General features: G+C 46.0%; 6 protein-coding genes across 6 annotated transcripts; 5 read left to right on the top strand and 1 right to left on the bottom strand.

Moving 5' to 3' along the window:
* Nucleotides 1-1768: 1768 nt before the first annotated feature.
* On the top strand, nt 1769-3159 carry Aud_006835 (uncharacterized protein; the record flags this gene model as incomplete). Its single annotated transcript, XM_043291732.1, has 3 exons — nt 1769-2027; nt 2086-2178; nt 2237-3159. 3 exons carry the CDS (start codon nt 1769-1771, stop codon nt 3157-3159), a joined length of 1275 nt encoding a protein of 424 aa, XP_043147667.1.
* A 7753-nt stretch (nt 3160-10912) lies between these two features.
* Nucleotides 10913-11278, top strand: Aud_006834 (EF-hand domain-containing protein; the record flags this gene model as incomplete). Its single annotated transcript, XM_043291731.1, has 4 exons — nt 10913-10915; nt 10960-11013; nt 11073-11088; nt 11139-11278. 4 exons carry the CDS (start codon nt 10913-10915, stop codon nt 11276-11278), a joined length of 213 nt encoding a protein of 70 aa, XP_043147666.1.
* A 1437-nt stretch (nt 11279-12715) lies between these two features.
* Aud_006833 (uncharacterized protein) lies at nt 12716-14593 on the top strand (the record flags this gene model as incomplete). The annotated part of the gene is made up of 1 exon (XM_043291730.1): nt 12716-14593. The coding sequence occupies one exon, from the start codon at nt 12716-12718 to the stop codon at nt 14591-14593; it is 1878 nt and encodes a 625-aa protein (XP_043147665.1).
* A 266-nt stretch (nt 14594-14859) lies between these two features.
* Aud_006832 (transketolase family protein) lies at nt 14860-17225 on the bottom strand (the record flags this gene model as incomplete). The annotated part of the gene is made up of 5 exons (XM_043291729.1): nt 14860-15624; nt 15657-15818; nt 15881-16513; nt 16576-17056; nt 17122-17225. 5 exons carry the CDS (start codon nt 17223-17225, stop codon nt 14860-14862), a joined length of 2145 nt encoding a protein of 714 aa, XP_043147664.1.
* A 721-nt stretch (nt 17226-17946) lies between these two features.
* On the top strand, nt 17947-18955 carry Aud_006831 (oxidoreductase, short chain dehydrogenase/reductase family; the record flags this gene model as incomplete). The annotated part of the gene is made up of 3 exons (XM_043291728.1): nt 17947-18516; nt 18583-18696; nt 18755-18955. The coding sequence occupies 3 exons, from the start codon at nt 17947-17949 to the stop codon at nt 18953-18955; spliced, it is 885 nt and encodes a 294-aa protein (XP_043147663.1).
* A 1552-nt stretch (nt 18956-20507) lies between these two features.
* Nucleotides 20508-22246, top strand: Aud_006830 (sugar porter family MFS transporter; the record flags this gene model as incomplete). Its single annotated transcript, XM_043291727.1, has 4 exons — nt 20508-20904; nt 20976-21463; nt 21524-21818; nt 21879-22246. 4 exons carry the CDS (start codon nt 20508-20510, stop codon nt 22244-22246), a joined length of 1548 nt encoding a protein of 515 aa, XP_043147662.1.
* Between the last annotated feature and the right edge of the window lie 2551 nt (nt 22247-24797).

The following is a 24797-nucleotide window of genomic DNA, read 5'->3' as shown; positions in this document are numbered from 1 at the left end:
GTCTGTTCGCTTGAGAGGCTATAGGATAGTGAGCTCTTTGCAGAAGAGAGGACAAGTAAATCCTATTTTTCTGTCATCAACACACCTAAAAACAGTGCGTTAATTCGATAGATAGGCTCATCATATGCTTCAACTAGATCTAGAGTAGGATAATGCCTTCCGCACTTGCCTACGGAGGCTAGTACGCGCCTTAAAAGCACAGCCGATTCTAGTGGATGAGCTTACAGAGCGGGTGGTCCAATCTGATGCCGCAAAACAGGTCAAGCCTATGGATTGTAGGGACTGGTCAAAAGGTATGCCCATTGGAAAGCCTCAATGGATGAGCAAGGCCAGGAGGAATACCTAACACAAATTCCATGATTATTGATCCTCTATGCACCTAACTCCTAATGCAGCAAATATCATGTCACTGAATAATAATGATGTTGTGGAAGCACTATTACATAGTAAGCATAAAAGGAAGAAATCAAGATCCTTACCAGTCAACAGAACGGTGGACCAGGGCATTATCTTATTCAGACTGCCTAGCTCCCCACCTCGTGGATCCTGGTTACTACACAAGTGACATAGCCCACCTCTAACATCTTGTTGTATAAATATAATCTACCCAGAGACCATTGGTCATCGTAGACTACCAGAAAGGAGTGGGTGTGAATATCGATTGAAGTCTGAAGATGGTGCAGTGTATAAAAAGGTGGGGAAGAAAGATTGCCTAAGACTTTATTGAGCACTTTGGGGAACCACCAGAATAAGGCTGCTCTGAAAGCTGCTAATTAAAAGTGGGTTTAAGGAAGAACAATAGTGGGTGGATCCAGGACATGCATAATTAGCCAGGGACTGGCAAATCATATTAAAACAGAAGGCTCCTACCACTTGTCTTGAAAAAGGAAAAAGAAAGAGATTTTTAGAAATAAGCTATAGTTAAGTAATGTTAAGGTTTGGCCACACCAGTCATGTAGACTATTTCTAATTTCTTTACTAGGTGCTTCACTAGTGCAACCAGTAACATCTGAATCTCAACTCTCTCCGTTTCTACCTAGAGTGGTTGGTGTATGACTGGCCAACAAAGTCTTGTATTAGTTTTCTTTGACCAGGGTTGAGTATATTCAATATTAAAGCCTTTATAGGTGTAATGCGGTTTCGTACGGAGCAATTATGTGAGGTTCATTAAGGAAAAGGTAGGTAATTACATCAAGCATTGAGGATAGCTGGCCGAGAGGCGTTCTCTCTCTATTCAGAGTGATGTGGGTCTGCTGGAAAAGCGAGGTGACCGCCAGATTCCTATTCTCATGTGCGTCACTGTTGTCACATTTGCTCCACTGTTCTGCTGGGGTTGTAAGACGATTTACTGTGCATGGAGGAACTATACCTGATTGTATTTATCTACTTAATAACTCTCCTGTTCTGGTTTTGTTGAATTCTTGTAAAATATTTTGTCAGGGAGAGAGGGAGGTAAAGAGAGTGTGTCTGTCTCTAGAACCGAACCATGGAAACGAAAACCGCCTGTATGGAATAAAATATTTTGGATGAGATTATGCATTTCTAAATAGCCACTAGTATCCGACCTGTCCGCGGACCCCGAGCATTGAGTCAACTTGGGTGACCCAGGACAGAAGTTGCAGTTCTGCTTTCTCCCTGCTGTTATCGGGCTCCAGAAGGAGTTTAGTTCACCATTGCTCCTGGTCTAGGACCCTGCTCCAACACTTTTTTAAATGCTCAGACTTGACCTACTTTCTTTTTTTTCCACTGTCTGTCAGCACCTCACCTCATGGCTGTTTCCATAACTGAGGATCCGGAGAACCCGTCTCTGGATCATGAGTCTGAGTACCCAGACGGTGGTTGGCGCGCATGGAGTGTGGTTCTGGGCTCCTGGTGTGCTATGGTGCCATCATTTGGGCTGTTAAACACCATTGGGGTGCTTGAAGCATGGTTGGCAAATAATCAATTAAAAGACTACTCAAAGGCGTCGATTGGTTGGATTTTCAGTTTATATTCATTTTTCCTTTACTTTGGGAGCGTCCAAGTTGGTATGTAGGCACTCATCCCTCAATTATCATGCATGTATGGGCCAGCTAATGAATGCAGGGCCTGCCTTTGATGCCTATGGGCTAAAACCCTTGCTTATACCTGGATGCATAGGGCTCATAGGCTCTATCATGGTATTAAGCGTGGCGAAAGGTATGTTCCAACCTACCTTGGCTCAGCCAAGGCCAACTGCATTCTCACTTCTCCACAGAGTACTATCAATTCATGCTCGGATTCAGTGTTCTTGGCGGCATCTCCTCATCTATGGTCTTCACCCCCAGCGTCGCCTGTCTTACTCATTGGTTCCTGCGACGTCGTGCGCTAGCCACTGGCATTGCTGCAACTGCTGGTGGATTTGGTGGTATAATCTTCCCCATCATTATCTACAATCTTTCTGAAACTGTCGGATTCCCCTGGGCCATCCGCATCCTGGGCTTCATCTGCTGCGCGTTCTGCATTCTCTGCATCCTCTTCCTCAAAACACGGCTTCCACCATCTACCAATGCGAACAACAATGGGAAGATCAACCTTCGTGCCCTGTGCGAAATGCCCTTCACTTTGCTCACCATTGCCATTATCCTCATTGACTTCGCCCTTCTGATTCCACTTACCTACCTCCCATCTTACGCAGAAGCACACGGTCTGCCCTCTTCCCTCTCTTACCAACTCGCCTCCATACTTAATGCGGCTTCCATCTTTGGTCGCGCGGTCCCAGGCTATTTCGCCGACCGTTTTGGTCGCTTCAACGTCATGATCATAACTACCTTCGTCTGCGCTCTATTCACCCTCACAATATGGATGCCCGCTGCGTCTAATGACGCCGCCATCATCGCGTACGCCATCCTATTTGGCTTTTGGAGTGGCTCGGCCATCAGTTTGGCCCCCGTCTGCGTCGCCCAAATCTCAGAGACTGCCGAATATGGCCGTCGTTATGGGACTGTATACTCGTTCGTCAGCGTGGGTGCGCTCGTCGCCATCCCCATCGCTGGCGAGATCCTCTCAGCCAACAGCACACCCTATCATGAAGAATACCTCGGATTAGTTGGGTTCTGTGGCGGGGTATATTTCCTCGCGGGGGTGTTTTTCACCCTGTCGAGATGGAAGTGTACCGGCTCCCTAGTGGGGGTATTCTAATCGCACAGACTGACTTGATATTGTTTGGTATAGGCCCATGCAGCGGTTTAATTGGAATTGGGGGTAGGGGATACATTGTTTCTTCTAATGAGTTGTTTTTCTTGCCAGTTAGCCATGCATATACAGCGGTGCTCTAATAAAAGGAAGTGAAAGGTTTATCCTTCGTCCAAAAGGCCTTGCCAAGAATAGCTCTCTCTTTGAGCGTCACTACCCGAAACCCTCACCAGACCGTTGCCTTGCGTAGTTCACCCTGTGGGACTTTCAGATCGTTTTTTGGAACACCATAGTCTTTCATTAGATTTAGAAAAGCATCGTTTTCGATGTCAACCTATTTCTCATAAGCATCACTCCATCGTGTTAGAATGAAATATAGCGAAACATACAAGCTGTCACTCTGAGATGGTGGGGTTTGGCACATTTAATCATGTGTTACTGGCGCAATATCCTGCAGCTCTTCGCCTGTAGACATCTTCCCCAACCAGACGAACTCGTCCTTTAGTCATTTGGGCGAGATTCACTATTTTGCTGGGGCGGCCCTTAATAACAACATAATCACCTTCGTGGAGGGCTGAGCATCTCATCAGATAGGTAGGAGGTGACCCGGCGCTTGCCTCTACAAAAGGCATATTATAACTCTCATCATCCTATATTCCATGACAGGATTAGCACTTTTCTGATCGCTTATTTACAAGTTAATAATATATATTCGTGCAAAAAATGGGCAGACAGATATCACGAAAGCAGTAAGGGCAGGTTATTATAGATAAAAGGGGGAACTACTTACACTCATAATGGATGTATCTTTGCTCAGGAACTGTCTTTTAGAGACGTTGGTGCTGATATTTGAAGAAAGCTCGGAGCGAGGGGGCAACCTTATAGATGTAGTGTAACGGTACTTGATTACCTGTCTGTACTTTATACAGTAGTATTACTTTTAGCCTGATACGGAAGTAGTATACGTAGTCAGCTGCCTATATTATCTCCAATTTGAGGTACAGATCTTTTATACTGGATTGGAACCTTGCTATTACACCTGCGACGCGTCCCAAATCACGTCGTAAGGGCGACTTCTATAGATCGCTTTATAAATGCTCCACTTAGATGGTTAGAGGACGTTGTAGGCTACTTTCTTGGCTTGATAAGACTGTGGAGCAGTCCGTCGATCGACAAAAATTCAATAACTTATACCAGCTTTTACAAGCCAATGCTGTTGTAAATCTGTGGGTCCTGTGTATCCGAGCTGTATGTGCGTGGAAAAGCAATAATAAATACAGGGGTGATTTTCATTTGTTAGCGATGTCTTGTGTGGATTCGACTAGATCAGCGGGAACCCCTGGAGAGGAGCATTCTCTGCAGGTGCCAACACATACTTGGAGGGGCATGTAGCACAGGTATTAGCCACAGAGTAGATTTCTTCTATACATATAGAGCGTACTGTAAAACAAGTTCCTTATATTTCTTTATTTTACCTAGATATTCGGAGATAAAGGGACAACTAGAAGCCTTAACTTTCTTTCCAGATATTATCAAGGTATTTCCCAGTATTGATTCTATTAAGGCGATATTAGGGGCCATCATCGGACTGCCCGTCCTATTGGGGGCGAGATCTTAGCCGAACTTTAAATCCTCAAAATATGCAGTGTGGGGTCATTCTGTAAGGCCCCACCATACTTATACATATTACTTACAGCTTAAGCCCAGTATATGGTGATCCAACTGTCTACCAGAGCGCCTACATAGTGTATACCACAACCGCGGATTGAAAAGATAAATGAAAGTCATTTCATGTATCTAGGGTAGTTCCCTGTTTAGTCCCTCGCGTCTAATATAGTCGTTGGTAAATATCTTACGTTACCACTGCCATTACGACTCGTCCATACACTTATGACAAGTGGAATAGTATGTTAGGTTCTAGGAAACTTCAATCTGCTCTAGGAAGCCGTTATATTCCTAGGATAAGTACCTCATGTCATCTAACCAGCGGAAACTGGTCACTCTGTGCTTGAACTATTAAGATTAACAGGTTGTTGTGCAGCTTAGAGAGATCCCAGGGTTTGACGGCTGAATGTCAATGAGGAAAAGCGTTACAGATATTATTTAGTACCACCCCGATGTTTGACATACTCGTTCCTATATCTCTGGCAGACGAGTACCTACAACGGCGTCCCTTTTCCAAGGATGGTATCCAAGAATTTATCAGTATTTGGTTGTAAAAGTTGTTCTTAATATAGGCTGAACGTTCTTGGAGACAATCTCAACAGGATTCCAAATAACTTCCCGCCACCAATGCGCTAGGCTCTGGAGATAGCTTTTGCTAAGCCTATTGTGCGATTTTGTACTCACCCTTCTTGCCTTCGAATAGGATCGCTTTTTTACGCAAGGAGTCTACAACTCTACGGTCTGGGACGGACAGCGCTGTGTCCACAGACATGCCTGCCATTCCCATTCCTTGCATTCACGTGTTTGCCTTATCACATCGTTTGACCTGATGCAAAGCTTACAATTTTTGCAATCAATAACTGAAAGGGCTGGCGAGCAAATATCCTCTGCCGCATTCTAGTGTGTGCCTTATCATAGTTAACCGTTTTTGTCTTTCCAAACGACTCGTCAACTATAAGCTTTCTGTAAACTTTGTGCTATGTTGGCCATAAGTAGTGCTGCCCCCGATACAAACAAGAATCTGTTGGAATCTGTTTCCTTTCTAAAGTTCAGCTCACATAGAAGATATTTTCATTTCCCCAAGTGGTTATTCTGTAAAGCACTATTCTAGTCACCAGGCAGCGTCCGCGTTGGTTAAATTCAATTTTTGGTAGCCACCTTCAACGGGGGCCTTGGACCTTGAAAGTTGATAGATATTATAGTCCATTTCGTCACAAAAGTTAGGATTTAATTTCATTTAATCACCTTACATTTCTAAAGGCAATTATTTAATTACGGTGATCATCATCAGGTTTGACAGAGTTGATCAGATCCTAGATATGCGATTGTATCTCAACCCAGTAGGAACCGCTAATTATAGCGCTGATTCGATCTCAGCATCATCACAACAACAAGTAACCGACCCCTGCTACATTGCGGCTTAGTAAGACTAATCCTTAGTATTCGGGGTCGCGCAACGCGCGACCCCGCCATCTCAACGAAAACCGCCATCTCAACGATAAAAAATTATCCTTCATAGAATATCTATTATTTATCAACCACCACCATGCCAGATGATTATTATGATATAGAAGATTGAATTGAATAAGCCTTGCGCATATTACAGTGTTAAGAAAAACCAAATATCTCAAAAACTGCGCGAGAGTTTGATGTCCCAATGTAGCGGCTTTGACGCCGCTGGCTTGGGACACCTTCACGTTGTGATAGGGCACTAACAAATACAAAGCTTTCTACAGAGCAGGAGATGGCTCTTAGGCAGTATATTAACACACTTATCAAGCTAGATATTCCCCCTCGGCCAAAGCAGATCGGTGACGCTGCAAATTCAATACTATATTGTGGATATACTGATCTAACAACCCCCCCGCCTTAGATTGGCGAGCATTGGACGAAACGCTTCCTTGAATGCTATCCAGAATACTGAGTATGAAGGCAAAGAGCTATTGAGATAGAGCGGAAGTGGGCACATGACCCTTTAATCATTCAGATGTGGTTCCATAACCTTAAAGGGTTAATGGAAAAGAATGCCATCCATCCACGAGATCTCTACAACTTCGATGAGACTGGCTTCCAGATTAGAATTGGTAAAGATTAATGGATAGTCACTAGAGAGTTTAAGAAGGCTTGCTTCTCTCCTAGTAGCACTAATCACAAATATATAATAGTTGTGGAAGTAATCAGTGCAGATAGTCATTATATTCCACTCTTCATCATCTTTGGAGGCAAGTGCATCCTAGCTGGATGGCTTGACGTATGTGATGAGCCAGATTATATGATTGGCATGTCAGATTCTGGATATATAAACAATCTCCTTGCCTTCCAGTGGATTCAGCATTTTAATTATCATATAAAGTGTTGGATGCTAGGTGTAAAATGCCTACTTCTCTGTGATGGATATGGATCTCATATGACCTATGAGTTTATTAATTTCTGCGAGAAAAATGACATTATCTTATACTTCCTTCCTCCGCATATAAGCCATCTTCTCTAGCTACTAGATGTCGGTGTATTCCAGGCCTTTAAGCATTGGCATAGTGAAGCTATTGAGGATGCTACACAGATAGGTTGTGGGAAGTTTACAAAGGTGGAATTCTTATCTGCTCTCTTTGAGATACAACGCAAGACTTTCAAATCGCGTACTTTAAGGCATGCTTTTGGGCTGACTGGCTTGAATCCCTGGAATCCATCTGTCGCCCTTGAAAGGCTACAGGATAGTGAGCTCTTTGCCAACAAGAAGACAAGTAATTCCTCTTTTTTAGCTACTAACATCCCTAAAACAGCGCGTCAAATCAATTGATATAGTTGTCATATTCTTCAACTATCTCCTAATAAGGAAGATTCCTTCTATACCTGCCTTGCTAAGCTAGTAAAGGCTACAAAGACACAGGCCATTCTAGTGGAATATCTTACAGAGTGGGTAAGGCAATCTGACGCCGCAAAACTAGCACGTTAACACCGTGCGCAGGCTTCCAGAGCTCATCTATGGACAGGTGGAATCATACAGAAGGAAGATGTCAATCGTATGAAGTGTGTGAAGCAAGATTATAATGAGCTGGTTGAAAAGAATTAATTGCGGCCTCAATGGAGGAAGGTCATGGCGGAACTTCAAGATTACTGCCTCGCTAAAGGAATCATTGTTCGAAGGCAGAGAAAAAGGCGAAAGATAGATGAAAGTCAGTAGTCGCTATTTCTATATATTTTATTAGTAAAATTTGACAGGAAGGTTGCCTAATTCTTCATAATAGTTTGATATTAAGAAAATTTATCGTTGAGATGGCGGTTTTCGTTGAGATGGCGGGGTCGCGCAACGCGCGACCCCGAATAACGTAATCCACAACCGAGCGAGCCACCCGAACATGATTCTGGCCGCGGTCGAAAACCATGAGATATTTTACTACTATGGAACCAAACCAAAGCAGAATGTCTGAATATTTGAATTATCTAGGTCTACTAGGACAGCTTGTTCTAGTATGACTAATTTGATGGCAATTACTACATCATGGTGGCGCACGCTTCTTAGCAACTGGTTCCATCATCTGTATAGCTTCTTAGGCAATTTGCTGGCCTTCAGCACCTGTTAGAACACCTCCAGTAGCAATAAAAGATCTAGGGGTTGCGCGCTTTCGCTTCTGCTTCTCATTTACTGCGCATAGCCCCTTTATCTCCTAATCTAGGAGAAGAACTTTATGCATAGTGGATTCAGCTGCCTTTATAAGCTGACGGATAGCCTCATTTGGGGGACTTTGGGAGTTGTGTTTAATAAGCTGCTTGATAAGCTCCATCTGCTTTTGTACCTTAGCAGTAGTATAAGGGGTCTTTACAGTCCATTCCATATCCGCAGGTCCATGAGCAGTAGTAGGGGGGGTAATAGTCTTGATAGTAAGCTTATCTAGTACCCTTTGGGGGTCTAAAGGAACTAAACCAGAAGCTGCAAAACCACTGTGGATATTTTGAGATGATAAGACCTTTCTTGACTCTCTATAGAGATCAAGAAAGTTTTCCTTATCAATATAATAAATGCCATTTTAAATACTTCTCATTACCTCTCTCCTATATGCCTCCTTTAGGGGTGCAAAGCAGCCAACATCAAGAGGTTGCAGTTTATCAGATAAATAAGAAGGCATATAAAGAGGGATAATCTGATGATTCTTGCAGAAAAGATCAAACTCTGCTGATTCATGACTAGCATGGCTATCAAGAATCAAAAGACAATATTTCCCAATTGTACGAGCCAGAGTATGCTTTTAAAAGACCTTTTCTAACCATAATACTCCAAGGTCATTAGTCGTCCACCCATTATCACTCAGGCCGATTATCCAGTCAGGGTTGATATCTTGATACCACTGAGACTGGTGGACCTTGCCAGAGAAGATAATCATAGGGGGAAGAGGCCATCCAGAGGCATTAATGCATTTAATAACAGTGACCCATTCGCGATTCCCTGGCTGTATAGCTTGTATGCGGCTTGTTCGATGACGGGATGCAGTGATAACCTTTGCCGTATAGGCTACACCCATTTGGAAGCTAGTCTCATCAAAGTTGTAGATATCCTGTTCAAGAATACCATATTTTATTATAGTATTCTTAACAAGATTAAACCATTAGTTAATGACTTCTGGGTCCTCACATTTTGCACGCTGGTAATCATATTTGCGAGTATATTTTGATATAAGATCATTATGCTGTTTAATAAAGTTGCTGACCCAGTTCTTTCCAGTAGATAGGCCTGGATTTCGATAAGATAGTAAGATATCTGCCATTTTGCGTACAGTATCCTGAGTTGGTGGTAGGCCGTGCTCATCCATATCCAGAATCTATTTCTTTAGAGAACCCTCTTCTAGACTGCTAAGCTTCTGGTAGTTGGCTGGTACATTAACCCGTGCTTTGCGGCCACTAATTCAATGTGTAAGAGTAGATCAAGGAACATCATATGCCGCTGCTACTGCTCGTATGCTTTTGAACTAGCTATTTTGGTATGCTTTGACTGCAAGAGATATGCGATCTTCTGATTTGACTATTGAATCTGATCGTTTTGATGCCATATTGGATGGAAATTTGGGTTTGATGATGATCTCAAGGATGCAAGGTTTCAGGGGTTCTGAGGTGGCTCGCTCGGTTGGGTGGCTCGCTCGGTTGTGGATTACGTTACTAAGGATTAGTCTTACTAAGCCGCAATGTAGCAGGGGTCGGTTAGAGTAAGAACCAGGTCGGATACGAACGAGAATCTAATAAGCTGTTCATATATATAATTAATATCTCCGCTATTTTATTATACATCTTCCGCGTACTGTTTGACTGTATTAAACGGTACATTTTCTTTAAACACGGAAAACAAATAGATTCTGAATGATAGGATCACTTACTAGGTATTTCATCACGGACGTAGCCTATATAGATACGGTTTGAACCTTGCTCCTGAAGACATAATGGGCTTTCCTTAAAGAAGCACTGAAGGGGCACAATATCACTTTCCGGCTCCGTATATGGTGTCTATAGTGGAAGTCCCAGACCTGATAACTGAGTCTGGTGAATTATATTACGTCACCACGGACCAACTGGCTTTTTTGCTCGCCTAAATCGTCATGTAGAATTAGTGCATCGTGGCATCGCTACGTGTCACGGGGCAGCGAGGCCAACGGGGTTGGTGGTATATAAGCATGTCTCGTCATTGGAACCATTTGGCATTTGGGTAGTAGCTGCCTAGAACACCCACATCTTACACAACGCTATACCTCATTAGGCTCTTAGACCCATCACATCACCACCCACTCCCGATCCACATACTTGACTTTTAAACTTTTGTAGAGAAATTAAAGGATATTGTGAGAAAGTCCAAAAGATTTTATTTGAAGAAGAAACTACTGTATCGATACAGGTTAGGATCTACATCCTATTTGTGATCGTTACTTACCATGACGTCGTTAGACTAAAGACTATTGACTAGTTGCTTGCATGGATGAGTCTCCCTGCCGAAAGATACTAATAGTCTGGAGCACGGACAGATATTTAAGGAGCTGCTAAGCCCTGTCACATTTACTTTGTAGAAATCACTCTAACTGATCCGATCCTAGTAGGTCTATTGAAATCCGTCAAAATGGTATGTTCTTGTGAGGCTTTTTTACTCTCTTCTAATCTTCGCAGCCTCGATACACCCGTGAAGAGATCAAGAAGTGGAAGGAAGTCTTCTCAAAGATTGTAAGTATTCCCTAATTCTGTATATGTCAAGGGGTTGCAAGCTGATAATTTGTACGAAGAATACCGATGGCGATCGTATGTAATAATTTATAACATTCTATAGCTACCACTGATGTACGGACCAGGCTATATCACACCCGAGGAATTGGTGGAAGCTGCGAAGAGAGATGGGGAGGAGATGACTAAGGAAGATGCAGCAGACTTTATCAAAGACTTTGATACCAATGGAAATGGCAAGATTGAATTTAGTGGTATGTGCCAATGATTGTTCACAAGGTATATCGAACTAATTTGGGGGTGCAGAGTTTATCAAGGCGTTGGGAGAGAGAACTGCCTAGTAGTAGCAGAGACGATGCTTTGTGGAACACGCCAGAAGGGGCTTTCAGTGATATTGGGGAAGAGTTAGCTTGCTAGGTTGGGAGTTGCACCCCTCATTGTGTGGGATATCCTGTTGAGCTACGGATTTAATATAATTCAAGTCCTGAGGTCTCCTGGCTCAGAATAGAAAGCTTCAACGGACCCTAAGCCTCACCGCATTTCCTAGTAATGCTCTGTGGAGCACCAGGTATACCGATTTCCGAGCCCTATAATAATATAGTCATGTAACTGCGTAAGAAGGGCGTGGCGATGTAATGGAGAGTTTGGAAGCTGTGCCAATCTCTTGCTAGTTAGCTAATATGGATCTATGGCACGCTTGTAACCTGCCTAATCTTTACAACCAGTTACTCCTGAGTCATGCAAACACAGCTTTGGAGTCCTTTAGCAATATTTGTCACACCGCTTTGACTAGCAATGCCTATGCATGTGATATCTATGTATTATGCTGCGCTTTCGAACCACAAGACCAAGTGGAGTTATGAGAAGCGGGGACTTGGAAACTCCTCTTGACCAACTAATTGCTCTCACACCCATGCTGTAAGACTCAAGGGCTGACTGGTTTGTCTTAGCCACCAAAATGGATTGTCTGTGCACCGCCAGCCTGAAATCACGAATTAGCTGATAATTGAAAGCGCGCAGAACCTTGTTTACAGGTGCAGATAGGTAGCAAATCTGTAGGACCGGTACTTTATCATTATGAATAGTTGCCTACAATTAGCTCAGGCTTTAACATTATCTATCCCACCTTTTCCCATCTTCATGGGAAAGAAACAAAATATGTTAAGGAAATTACTCCATTACTCATGCCTCCCAGAGCTAAGCGTGCATAGTTATGATGTTAGCTGAACTTTATAATTTAGGCCAAAAAACCCCATTATCCGGCCACGTGACTATGTGAGTAATCACTGGTCATGTGAGTATACTAAACATTTCCCTGATGAATATCTGTCTGTCAAGCCATGTCTTGTCCAACAACTCCATGTAATGCCTAGTGGCTTAGTAACACATTTTTGCGACCCTGCACAAGATCTAAAGATTCCGGACTAACTTACATCACTGTCCGTTATCCGCGAGGAGACCTTGATGGGCGGCAACCATGCAAGCGGACTTTCCCAGCCGAGCAGCAGGTGAGTCAAATTCAGTATCGGATCGGACAGGAGAAAGAGAGACCCGGAGGTGGAGAAGGACGAGATCAGGATGTCTGAACTGCCGGAGAAAGCGGAGAAAGTGCGATGAAGGGAAACCAACGTGCCTTAGATGCCGGAAGAGAAGGGAGAACTGCCAGTGGGGGATGCGAGTCACTTTCCGGGAAGCAAACACGCAGATGCTGGTGGACGATTCACGGCAGCCGAAGGATCGAACGCACAAATCCTTTAAGATTATGGACGTTACCTCTCAGGTGATACACGACTATCATAAGTCTTCTCCCGTTGGTGAAATTCAGCATCCTCTACTCGATCAGGGATCTGCCACTCCACCGCACCATGTGCGGGACCCAGGACAGCGTGAAGAAGAGGCCCGGGGTGACCTACCCATATTCAGCACGAGCGCCTCGCAGCCACTTGATTCCGATGATTCCGAGCTTACTTCAGAAGACCTTTCGGATGGTCGCGAACATTCCAGGGGTTCGTCTCTGAACCAGTCAGCGGACATGCCAAACAGGAGACTACCGGACCCTGAAGGTCCAACAGAACTGAGTCAGCCCACCGCCGGGGATTTAGTGGATAGCAATCCGTGGCTACGGCAAGTGCTGCTCAAATCGCCTGCCTTGCTTGCTCCTGGTCCCGACCTAGATGCGAACACCTCCCCTCTGCTGCAACGCTTTCCTGAGTGTTGGGATTCCACTGATATGAGTCACGAGGATGGCGTCTTCCAGCCGGGTTCCGGCTATCTCGAACTGCACTCCACCCTGAGGAACCATCTCATGCAAGAAGCGCGATCCCGTTATCCTTCTCGGCGAAACTCTACGGACATCCCGGGTCCAGCTCGAATGACTCTCGGGCACGACGGTTTCACTACGGTCCCGATTCTACAGCTCAGAGACTACGAAGATTATAGCCAGATCTCCAACGACCAAATTCCCGTGGATCTGCCCAAGGATGTGGAATATGTTTTGTGGAAGAACTGGCTGGAAGAGATTGCCCCGTGGCTGGACAAGTTTGACAGTCAACGCCATTTTCAATATACCCTTCCCGTGATGGCACAATCCCACGACCACCTCCGGTACGCCATGTTAGCCGTATCTGCCCGCCAGCAAGAGCAGAAAGACAAGACATTGCCCATCGAGCGCAGTTTAATGCTCTACCATAAAGCCATCCAGCTTCTCCTCCCACAGCTTCCAACGAGATCCACCGCTGTGATCGGGTCTTGCGTGGTCCTTTGTGTGCTGGAGATGCTCAGCTGTGCCCCGAAGGCCTGGCGACGGCATCTCGACGGATGCGCGCACTTGATGCAAGCAGTGGGTATCAATGGCTTCGTCGGAGGTGTCGAACAGGCACTCTTTTGGTGCTTTGCCCGGATGGACGTATGCGGCGGCTTGATTTCCTCCATCAAGACACTGATCCCGGTCGACCATTGGGCTTCCAGGATTGACCTCAATACTGACATCGGACTCTTTCAGTCCATATCTGCATTTGAAGCCAGCGCAAACCAAGCCGTCTACCTCTGTGCGCAGACCTTGGATCTCCTAGCCCCATCCCACTTGCTAGGACGAGGAGCGAGTGCCCGGTGCGACCCCTGCGACATAGCCTACATCGAACGATGGTTTAAGCTGTGGCGTTGCATGGAAGACTGGCAGGTCAGACGGCCAAAAGAGATGAAACCGATCGTCAACTTTCCCTGCACAGAGCCATTCCCCACGATTCTTTTCAGCAATGCAGCGGCAATATCCGGAAATCAGCTCTACCACACCGCGGCAATATTACTGTTGCAGTCCAAGCCGGCCAATATACGACTAGACCCGAAACCACGCTCGATCCTGTGGCATGCCCGCCAGATCTGTGGCATTTCCATGAGCAATGACCATCATGGTGCGTGGACCAACTCGATCCAACCGCTGTGGATTGCCGGCCAATGGATGAGCCACCCGAGCGAGCATCAGGCAATTCTGAGATTACTTGAAAGAATCGAACAAGAGTGTGGCTGGCCCACAAAGTGGCGGGCGATCGATCTTCAAGAGTTTTGGGGAGATTTGTCGCAATAATGTCCTTTTGCCATCCGGTGTAACTGTCGAAGGTGTGGCCGGCAGTTAGTGTTTCATCTGATTTAATCTATTCACCGTACGCTCCGATATGTCCTCTTGCAAGGCTTACCGAATCCATCGAGGTACTTTTCTGACTCGTCCCTTAGTGCCATCCCTTTGATGACCGAGGAGAGGTCCTAGAGATTAAAACGAAGCACAAGATGCTCTTGGAATTGAATTGACTATATAGTGCAAAATGCATTATATGTTACATCCATGATTGTTAATTAATGACGCACCGGGTTCAAGTCCCTGAATTCACCTCGCAACCTTTCAATCCCGTCGCGCTGAACCTCTTCCACGAGCTTTGCCACCTCTGGTGCAATCACATGCTCATCGAATCCAAAGTACTTATATGCTGCAGCACCAGGTAGTGAATGTCCAAATGTGCTCATTGTGAAGCCCGCATCAGCGTATCTCTCCCACCCGTTCACCGCGTATGCCTCAATAACGACACAGGGGATTCCTGAGCGATATTTCAAGACCTCCTTCCTGTATTCTTGGCTCTGCTGTGCAAAAAGACGTTGGCATGGGAAACTCACAACGCGAGACTTGACGTTGAAACGGTCCAGCAGCACCTGTCGCGTACGTACTGCAAAGACCATCTCAGCACCCACACCAATCAACGTAACTTGAGCCTGGTCATCTTCGATGAAAACATATGCACCCCTCTGGACCCCTTTTCGGGAGGAGAATTCTGGGTACTGCTCCAAGTTCTGCCGGGACAGCGAGATGATCGTCGGGGTGGATGTTGCCTGAAATGCTGCGACAAAAGCACCAGCCGTCTCCTCACTATCACAGGGCCGTATGTAGAGAATATTTGGCATTGCACGGTACAGTGCTGCCAATGCAATGGGCTGATGAGTTGGTCCATCCTCACCGGTGCCAATCGAGTCGTGAGTTGCGATATGGATCTGCTGGAGGCCTTGAAGTGCGCCCATCCGAATGCCTGGGGCCGCATACTTGCTCAGTGTCAGCAACCACTGCTTGTACTAAACCGATGTAGCTCAATGGTTCCGCTTACAATGTAGAACATAAAGAAACTGGAGGTTATGGGCAAGATCGTTCCTTTGTTGAAGGCTGCTAGTCCGTTTGAGATTGAAGCCATGGCATGTTCTCGAATACCCCAATGGATATACCGCCCAGTGTAGTCGCCGTTTAGACCACAAGATGTCCTGAGTTCCGGCTGAACAAAGCAGTTTGATTAGCAAAAACGTTGCATATACTTGAAGACAGGACTGCGCATACATGCTGGAAATCGACCTTGCCCTTCCATGCCATGTTCACCGAAGGAGTCAGGTCGGCAGTGCCCACCATGATGTTCCGGAGCTTTGACGCCAGGGGATTGCAACAGAGACCGGCAGACTTTCTGGAGGGTGTTGGAGATGCGGGGAATTCTTCTTTTGATGGGATGAGCTTTGTCCAGTCCTCTGTCATTTTTCCTTGTATTCTCAACCTGAACTCCTCGTACATCTCCGAATACGCCGTCGAGTAATTGACCAGGAGTTGATTCCAGCTCTCCTCCAGGGCTCGGCCTCTTTCTTCAGCGTCGCTGAAAAACTGATATACTTCGTCAGGCACAGCGAAATGCTCGTCTGGGTTCAATCCCAACGTTCTCTTGATGTTGGCGACCTCGTCCTCGCCGAAGGCGGCACCGTGGGCCCTGGCGTCGCCGGCGAATTTGCTCCCGACGCCAATCACGGTGCGTACGTTGATAAATGTCGGTCTCTCTTTGCTGGACCGGGCACGTATGAGGGCAGCTGTGATCCCTTCTACATCATAACAGCCATCTTCAACGTCGATAACATCCCAGCCACATGCTCTCATTTTGGCGTTGATGTCCTCGGAGTTGCAGATGTCTACACTGCCATCACACGTCACCTGAGGTTCGAAATCTTGTCAGTATCAGTAAAGCCAGTTCTGAAATTCTGAGCAAACGCTACCTGGTTGTTATCGTAGATGATGACCAAATTGTTGAGTCTCCAGTGCCCGGCCAGCTGAATTGACTCCAATGCAACGCCTTCTTGCAAGCAGGCGTCACCGATCATGCACCATGTTGTATTGTCCACAAGTGAGAATCCGGGTCTGTTATAGACAGCACCGAGATGCTTCGTTGCCATGGCCAGGCCCACCGCATTTGCGACACCTTGTCCCAGGGGACCTGTAGTCACTTCAACCCCGTCAATTTCAATCTCCGGGTGGCCTGGGCACAGGGAATCTGTCCGCTCGGAGTGGTACGATTTTAACTGGTCCATCGTCATGGCCTTATAGCCCGTGAGATGCAGGAATGTGTACTGGAAGAGACAAGTGTGGCCGTTGGAGAGCACAAAGCGATCCCGGTTGAAGAAGTCGGGTTTCGCCGGCACGTATCTCATGCAATACTTCCACAACGCAATGCCAATCGCAGTCATCCCCATGGCGCCACTGGTGAGGAAGAATGTCAGGTTCTCCGGCTTGCCAGCATGGTTTGCGGGACATCGTTCACTCACCCTGGGTGTCCACCCTTGTACTGTTGGCACAGGTCTAAAATCAGGCATCGGATTGTTCGCAAGGCGAGATCAATTTTCCTTCTCTCTTCAAGTTGTCGCGTCATCCTGGTGGGAGGAGCCGAGTGACCAAGCGCAAAATCGATAGATATGTCTTCTTGTAAGATGGGCGTTGAAATGCAGTCCGATCGCGAAGCTCATTCTTATATCCGCAATGTCTTTCTTGATTGAGGTTTAGACCTTTCGATTCAGTTCTGGTGGTGACGTACCTTGTTGGCGCCATACATATTGTTTATTTCTCCGCTCCTATTACCGGGGTGCGCTTAGGACTGTCTATTTCGGAAAGGACTCGGAAACCCCCACAGCCAACCAACCGCCCACCCCCATCATCAAACTCAAACCGACTCGAAACTCAAAGTTAACGCACTGTCTGGCGCTTCGAACTTCCACAATCGAACACACATTGCAGCATTTCAGACCATGCTACTCTTGACATTTTCCCTTTGTGGTAACATACATGCCTTGGACGAGTACAGTCGTCCACTTTCGGTCATTGCGGCAATCTTGGAAGGAGTTCAGTGTTGCCCAGAGGGTTTGGAATATCCATTGCGTATGACCAACCGTTGCTTTTGTGCTTCAACCTGCCCAATACACTCAGCAACGGCCTACAAAACATGGATTGATCCTCTCACGAAACCACCGTTCAAACTCGCAAATCATCACCGCTCCCTCTGTGGTCACCCTTGTACTACCCGATAGTGGACTGCTATGTCCTTACAACCCTCACTTCACTTTTCCTCTTACTGTGCAAAAAGAGTGGTAAAAAAGATGACACCTACGGCCATCGACGACATTGCAGCTGCAGCTTCTGTTCCCAACAAGCAGCAGCAGTATACTCCCTCGGTACCGACCGTGCCCAGTCTCCTCTCTCTCGCGGGTAAAACTATAGCTATCACCGGTGGTGGCAGAGGCCTAGGGTTGGAGCTGGCCTTTGCGGTGGTAGAGTCTGGTGGCCACGTTGCTTGTCTAGACATTTTGCCCTTCCCCTCAGAGACTCAATGGTCCACCCTTCTCAAGTTATGCAATTCGTCCAATCTGACCGCCTCATATAAGCAATGCGATGTCACCAGCGAAACCGAGCTTGCGACAGCACTCGAGCAAATCGCACAAGAAGCCGACGCGAACGACGCGCCCTTCGCCGGTGTCGTGGCTTGCGCAGGCATCCAGCAGAAAGTCCCGGCCCTCGAGTATGAGGGGCAGGACTTTGAGCGGATCCTACGGGTCAATGTGACAGGGGCATTCCTAACTGCTAAGCGAACAGCAAGGATTCTAGTCCAGAAGAAGAGGCCGGGCAGTATTGTCCTTATTGCAAGCATGTCTGGTCAAATTGCAAACAGGGTACGCATAACAATACACCCAGCACTCAGAATAAGTACGCAGAAGTTGTCTGCTAACTTTTTACAGGGTCTCACATGTTCGGCCTACAACACGAGCAAGGCGGCGGTGCAGCAATTGTGCCGTTCTCTCGCTCAGGAATGGGGCAAGTACGGAATACGGATTAATACCTTATCACCGGGTGTAAGTCGAAACCCATCCCTATTTCTACCTTCATTTTTCGCGACTGACTCGATACCAGTATATCCAGACCGATATGACAAACCAGCTCCTCCAAGCGGAGCCTGAGGTGGAAAAGACGTGGTTGGCCGGGGCGCTTCTGGGCAGACTGTCGACACCGGATGAGTTCAAAGCACCGGCGGTTTTCCTATTGTCAGAAGGCAGTTCTTTCATGACGGGGGCTGACTTGAGGGTGGATGGCGGCCATTGTGCCTCAGCATGAGCAGTGTATAGAACAGAGCGCGGAATGTGGAGTTGCTGATGTATATTGAATATTAACAAATGATTGAATTAATGGTTTACGCCGGATGGTCGGACACCGTGAAATTGTATTGCCGTAGACGGTGTTTCAAGACAAGTGTATAGCTGACATAGCAATAGATAATATCAAATTTCCCTACCGAGGCGAACATCTTGTATTCCGTATAACAGGGCGCTTTTTAAGGCCTTAATAACTCAATAACCAAGGGCTTACAGGGCTAAATTTAGACAGGAAGCATAATATATACTCATATACGTTGGACATATAGCCTACTTTCATAGGTATCTCTCTAGGCACTGGTGATTATGCCTGTATTTTTCGGTATCCTATATTTCTGGTTTCCTAGAGTCAGAAACGATGTCTAGGAGACTTAGAAATAGTCATAATATATCTCGAAGTATATATATTCAAAATTTTCACCGGTCCTTCCAAATATATTCTAGTTGCAACATGGCTTTAGTAAGCTTACCGGGTATAAGTCCGCAGAGAGTCTCTGTGTCTGGCCTATTAAGGTATCAAGGACTCCGCCATGGCAATATTCCCTCCCTCATAACAGGATCTGCTGACTGCCCTTTAAAGTGCTCTCTGTATACCTTTGAGAATACTGACGATCCCCAAGGCCCCGGGATCGGGAATGCCACCATTCTCCACAAAACGGTCTCTTCCAACGTAGCTGGTTCTTCCCAGGAAGGCTTCCATCATCGTGGTATCTTCACAGCCTTTTTGTGCTGCTAGTATAGCTTCCTAGAAATCCAGGCTCTTGTAGAATGTTTCCACAAAAGGAATCAATGCGTCTATCAGCGTCCTATGTCCCTGCCGTGCCAGGGTATATTTATAGAGCTCCTCTAATCCCCCTGGAGAGCGATTGCCATGCACCTGGAAATGGAGGCGTCTGAAGGGGAAATTATCGTTTTCTCTAAGTTCTCCAAAGAGCTGGCTGCAGCATTGATGTGGATTGTGTAAATTGCACCTGAAGTTCCGTCCATACTATTTTCAGCTACAGAGGAGGTTGATTGTCCGTTCTTTCGCGACGTCAAAACCTGGATCGTACTGTCTCAACTACATGACCGTGGAAGTTTCCATACGCACCAAAATGGAAGGCATAAGCGCAGACAGGAACATGATCACATGACAGCTATACTTCCGCGCGAGTATTGCACTTTTCCGGACCTGAGAGTTTTCTTTCTGCTTTTCCTATTCCGGAAATTTTAGGCGCTGAGGTTTTTTCGCCTTCCTTGTGGCGGAATTGAGTTTACGCCGGTGGCAGTCAGACGGAGATTTGCTCGCCTGGCTTGCGTGGAGATATACCACTTACCCCATATTACGTCTCCCGCATGGGGAAATAGACCATGGGGAACAGAAGCCAGACTACGACCTCCCGAAAGACTGGATTCGAAAGATACTTAAACCATCACGTTCAACAACATCCCCCCTGTTTTCCACATTCGTCGACATCCAGTTTGAGGCGGTGGTTGTCGGTCACTCTTCCTCTATTCCTTCACTTCATCCAATCATGACCTTCTTGGTCGGGACTCCCCTTAACTGGGCCATTACGGCTACAGCAGGCTCGGGCTTCCTTCTGTTCGGATATGACCAGGGGGTGATGTCTGGGCTCTTGACCGGCCACGCGTTTACTCGGGTATTCCCTGAGATCGACACCACTGAACACGGCACTGGGAGTGCGTCCCTTCAGGGGACCGTGGTCGCGATCTATGAAATCGGTTGCTTCTTTGGTGCCATTATTTGCATGTTTCTTGGAGAAAGACTTGGCCGCCGAAAGTGTATCGCTATCGGGTCGATCGTGCTGAGCATCGGAGCGGCTCTCCAAGCCAGCGCGTACGGCATCCCTCAAATGATCACTGGCCGGATTATCGCCGGCCTGGGTAATGGGATGAACACGAGCACAATTCGTGAGTGACTCTCCAGTAATTCTAAGTTTTTTCTTTTCTTCAATGATAGTCTCTGAATCAAGAGTCGACAGCTGTTTGGCATTCCGAGTTGATGAAGGCCAGCAATCGTGGCAAAGGGCTTTGCATTGAGCTCGCCATCAATATCTTCGGAGTAATGCTTTCCTACTGGGTGGACTACGCAATGAGCTACGTCTCAAACGATGCTCAGTTTCGGTTCCCGCTGGCTCTGCAAATATTGTTCGCCATCCTCACTTTTGCCGGCATGTGTATAGTTCCTGAGTCACCGAGGTGGCTTATTGCTCATGATCGTCATGACGAAGCACGACATGTCCTGTGGGCTGTTGAGAAAAATGCACGGACTCTTGACATCAACGATCCGGCATTGGCGAACAATCTCGCGGAAATTCAGCAGGCAATCAAGGAAGAGCGTGAAGCTTCCTCCAGAGGTAGTTGGAGGATGATGTTAGAAAATGGCGAACAGAAATTTCTCTATAGAACTCTTCTTGGGGTCGGTGGGCAATTCATGCAGCAAATTTCTGGCATCAATCTCATCACCTATGTGGGCGCCCCTCCTTCCCTTCATCTTCATTAATACGGGGCCGATCTGACAGTCTTCCAGTACGCACCTGTTATCTTTGAGAGTTCGGTCGGAATGTCTCATAATCTCTCCCTTCTCCTGGCGGGCTTCAATGGTGTGGCTTACTTCCTTTCATCCTTGGTCCCGATTTGGATCATTGATCGCCTGGGCCGCCGGAAACTCATGCTCTTCGCCGCTTCTGGGCAGTGTGCATGTATGGCTATCCTGGCAGGGACCGTATCTAATGGCGGAATGTCCGCGGGGATCGTTGCCGTCGTAATGCTCTTCCTCTTCAACTTCTTCTTCGCTGTCGGCCTGCTTGCAATCCCCTGGCTCTGTAAGTGTTCCCTGTCTGGTCATCCTGACTTTTTCCTCCGTGCTCATGGATGTTTCAAAGTGCCTGCTGAGTATGCCCCTCTTGCCATTCGCACACGCGCCGCTGCGCTCGCCACAGCGTCCAACTGGATATTCACCTTCCTTGTCGTGGAAATCACACCGGTCAGCATCAAAAGTATTGGATGGCGCACATACATCTACTTCAGTGTCTTCAATTTCTGCTTTGTTCCTCTGATCTACTTCTTCTACCCTGAAACACGAAATCTCTCGCTGGAGCATATCGATCAGCTGTTTACCGGTGAAAAAATTCTTCTTCACTTGCCGCAGAGCATGCTGGCGGATGCTGAGGACGCTGTTGCGCCCGGCACAGACAACAGCCAGGAGAAGTGTGTTGACTTGCGTGAGGTTGAAAATGTCAAACTGGGTTAACCAATAGTTTACTTTACCATAGTAGGCATGCAATACAATTCAGCTTTAATGTTCGAAATAGTCGACACCTTTTTCTTATCCATGGTAGGTACAGCAATTGATTCTAGCCAGTCCAATTCTAAGTGTCTTCCACATCGTCACTTACTGTACCGGAAAGGGGCATTTCATATACAATCTTACTACTGATAATCCATAGTTCTTAAGCAGCTCACGGGGCTCTGAACGGGACATTTATTTCACACCGTTCAGTTGGCCCTTGTCAGCCAATTTGAACTTCTTAATCAAACTCACACTTCAGTGAATCATCCAGGTCGTGCGGCCTCAGGGCGGCACTGCTTACTTACCTACTATAACAGGAACGGCAATGGTCATGGCCACCGTATTGTTTTGCTCGATAGGATCAGACAACCAAATCGCTGTCTCGCGAGTATCCACGAGTAAATAGGCAGGCATGATAGAGTTTGGTAAGCCGGAACGGAGAACGTATCTACATGACCGCACTCAAGGTGCTAGGGTTTATTAAAAATTAAGAGAGTGTAGTTAGATATTCAAACCTTTTATAAGCTAGATTAGACCAATAAGGATTACTAGATATTAAGTAAGATATCTATAAAGGCTACTACTTCAGGCTAATATCTAAAATAAACTAGAGAATAAGCTAGCTAAGAGAGAAACCTAACCTAAAAATACCTTGGGCATAATAGTATTAATACTAGAAATAGTAGGATCCCTCCCCCCACCCTACTAGGCACTATAGCTAATTAAGTTACTAGAAATAGATTAGATACTAGCTTTGTTTTAAGATTAAGTTACTAACCATAAGTTAAATACTATTAAATATTATCTTAGTAAGATAGTAGACATTAATATAGCTCCTATATTTCATTACTAAATCTTAAATAAAATTATATAAAGAGAGTTATAATTAGCCACTCTCCTAGCTAATAATGCTACACCCCTAGGTCTGAACCGTCTGATAGATAAGTAAAAGTATAAAATTAAAAACCCTAAGGTCCAGCATCTGCATAGATATTATAGAAGACTTATAGAAGAGATCTATATATAGGGTTTGTAATGGAGTGGATGCAGATTAGGTTACATCGTTACCTTGCATTGCATCTATGTATGATATCACCTACCTACGTCTACGCATCATGGCCGAAGTGCCATCGAACCGTTGGCGAACGTATATGGGAGCGTTTCCTCCCTGTCTGTCAGGACAGACAAGGAGGAATCTTATATTAAGGGGATCAACTGAAAATACTATTCCTTTCCTCCTCATAATCATTAGTTCCCTCATCATTATTCCTAAAAGATATAACCCCTTGCAATGCCTATTTTACTTAGCTAACATAGGTTTACATCTCAGTACCCATGAAAAATTTAGAATTATAGAGAAAACCTGCACTAAGCAGAGCTTACTATATTTCGCACTAGTACTAACTAGTTTCATCATCTCCCAAAGAGCTCCGTTGGATATTACATATAAAGGAGACTGGGGTGCAGAACTGATTTCAGATGCCCTTCAGAGGTGGCATCTGGGCATAACAAAATTCTACCTCGTCACATACATCACAGGTTGTACCACCAAGATAGATCACAGGCTATAGTGGAGATTGCCGCGACCCTACTGAGGCCAGCCTGCAACCCTCTCGGGATAGCGGTGGCTCAAGGGCACACTCAAGCAGTCAAAATGCTGCTTAACGCGAGTGCGGCAACAGACATCAAAGATGATGCTGGGTTTACTCCCCTCATGTTAGCAGCTAAGAAGGGCAACTTAGACATTGTGTCGCTCCTAGTAAGGGCTAGGGCGCCTTTGGATGGAAAATGCCAAGAGGGTTGGACGCAGCAAAAATAGTGAGCGCAAGTGGCCATCATCCCATTGCCTTCTATCTGAATTTGCAAAGCCATTACATGAGATACCTAGTCCATGACCATTCCTTCTCACAGTTCTGCGACGGTTCAAACATGGATATCCTGTCTTTGTTGAGCATATGCGGTGTAAATATTCTGTACTAGATAGTGTTTTGAATCCTCCAGCACCCGCAACTACCTGCAAATTTGATGGATGGGACAGAAATGGTCAGACACGTCCTTGATATAGATACATACAGTTGGCGATGGTAGTGATGCTGGTGGTGTATTCATACCCTGACCCCTCGCCTAACTTGTAACTCTGGATGAGGTACAAAGTGACTAATTCCTCTATAGTAACTATGCAAGTAGTCGGGGCTATTTGTAGTTACAGTAGCTGCCCTCTGCCTGGGGCGGTTGTGGCAGCCTATTACTATTAGGCTGCCACTGCAATGCGTATACATCACGTAATTTGTATTAAGCAGTGGCTGACAATTCTCTTTTCATACACTCGAGCTGGGGAACATCCAACAGCCATAAAATAAGTTGTCACAATGGACAGTCTATCTCTACTACACAGTACAGAGAAGTGCAAAACCAGCTTCACTAATCTACACTTTTCCATTCTTTCTGCAGCCTACTGCCAAGACACTAGCTTAAGAAATGGGTAGATCTAAGTATTAAAGATATATGTATT

This window comes from Aspergillus udagawae (genome assembly GCF_001078395.1).
Source record: "Aspergillus udagawae IFM 46973 DNA, scaffold_5, whole genome shotgun sequence".
In the NCBI taxonomy this organism is placed as follows: Eukaryota; Fungi; Ascomycota; class Eurotiomycetes; order Eurotiales; family Aspergillaceae; genus Aspergillus; species Aspergillus udagawae.
This window is presented reverse-complemented; position numbering and strand designations above follow the sequence as displayed.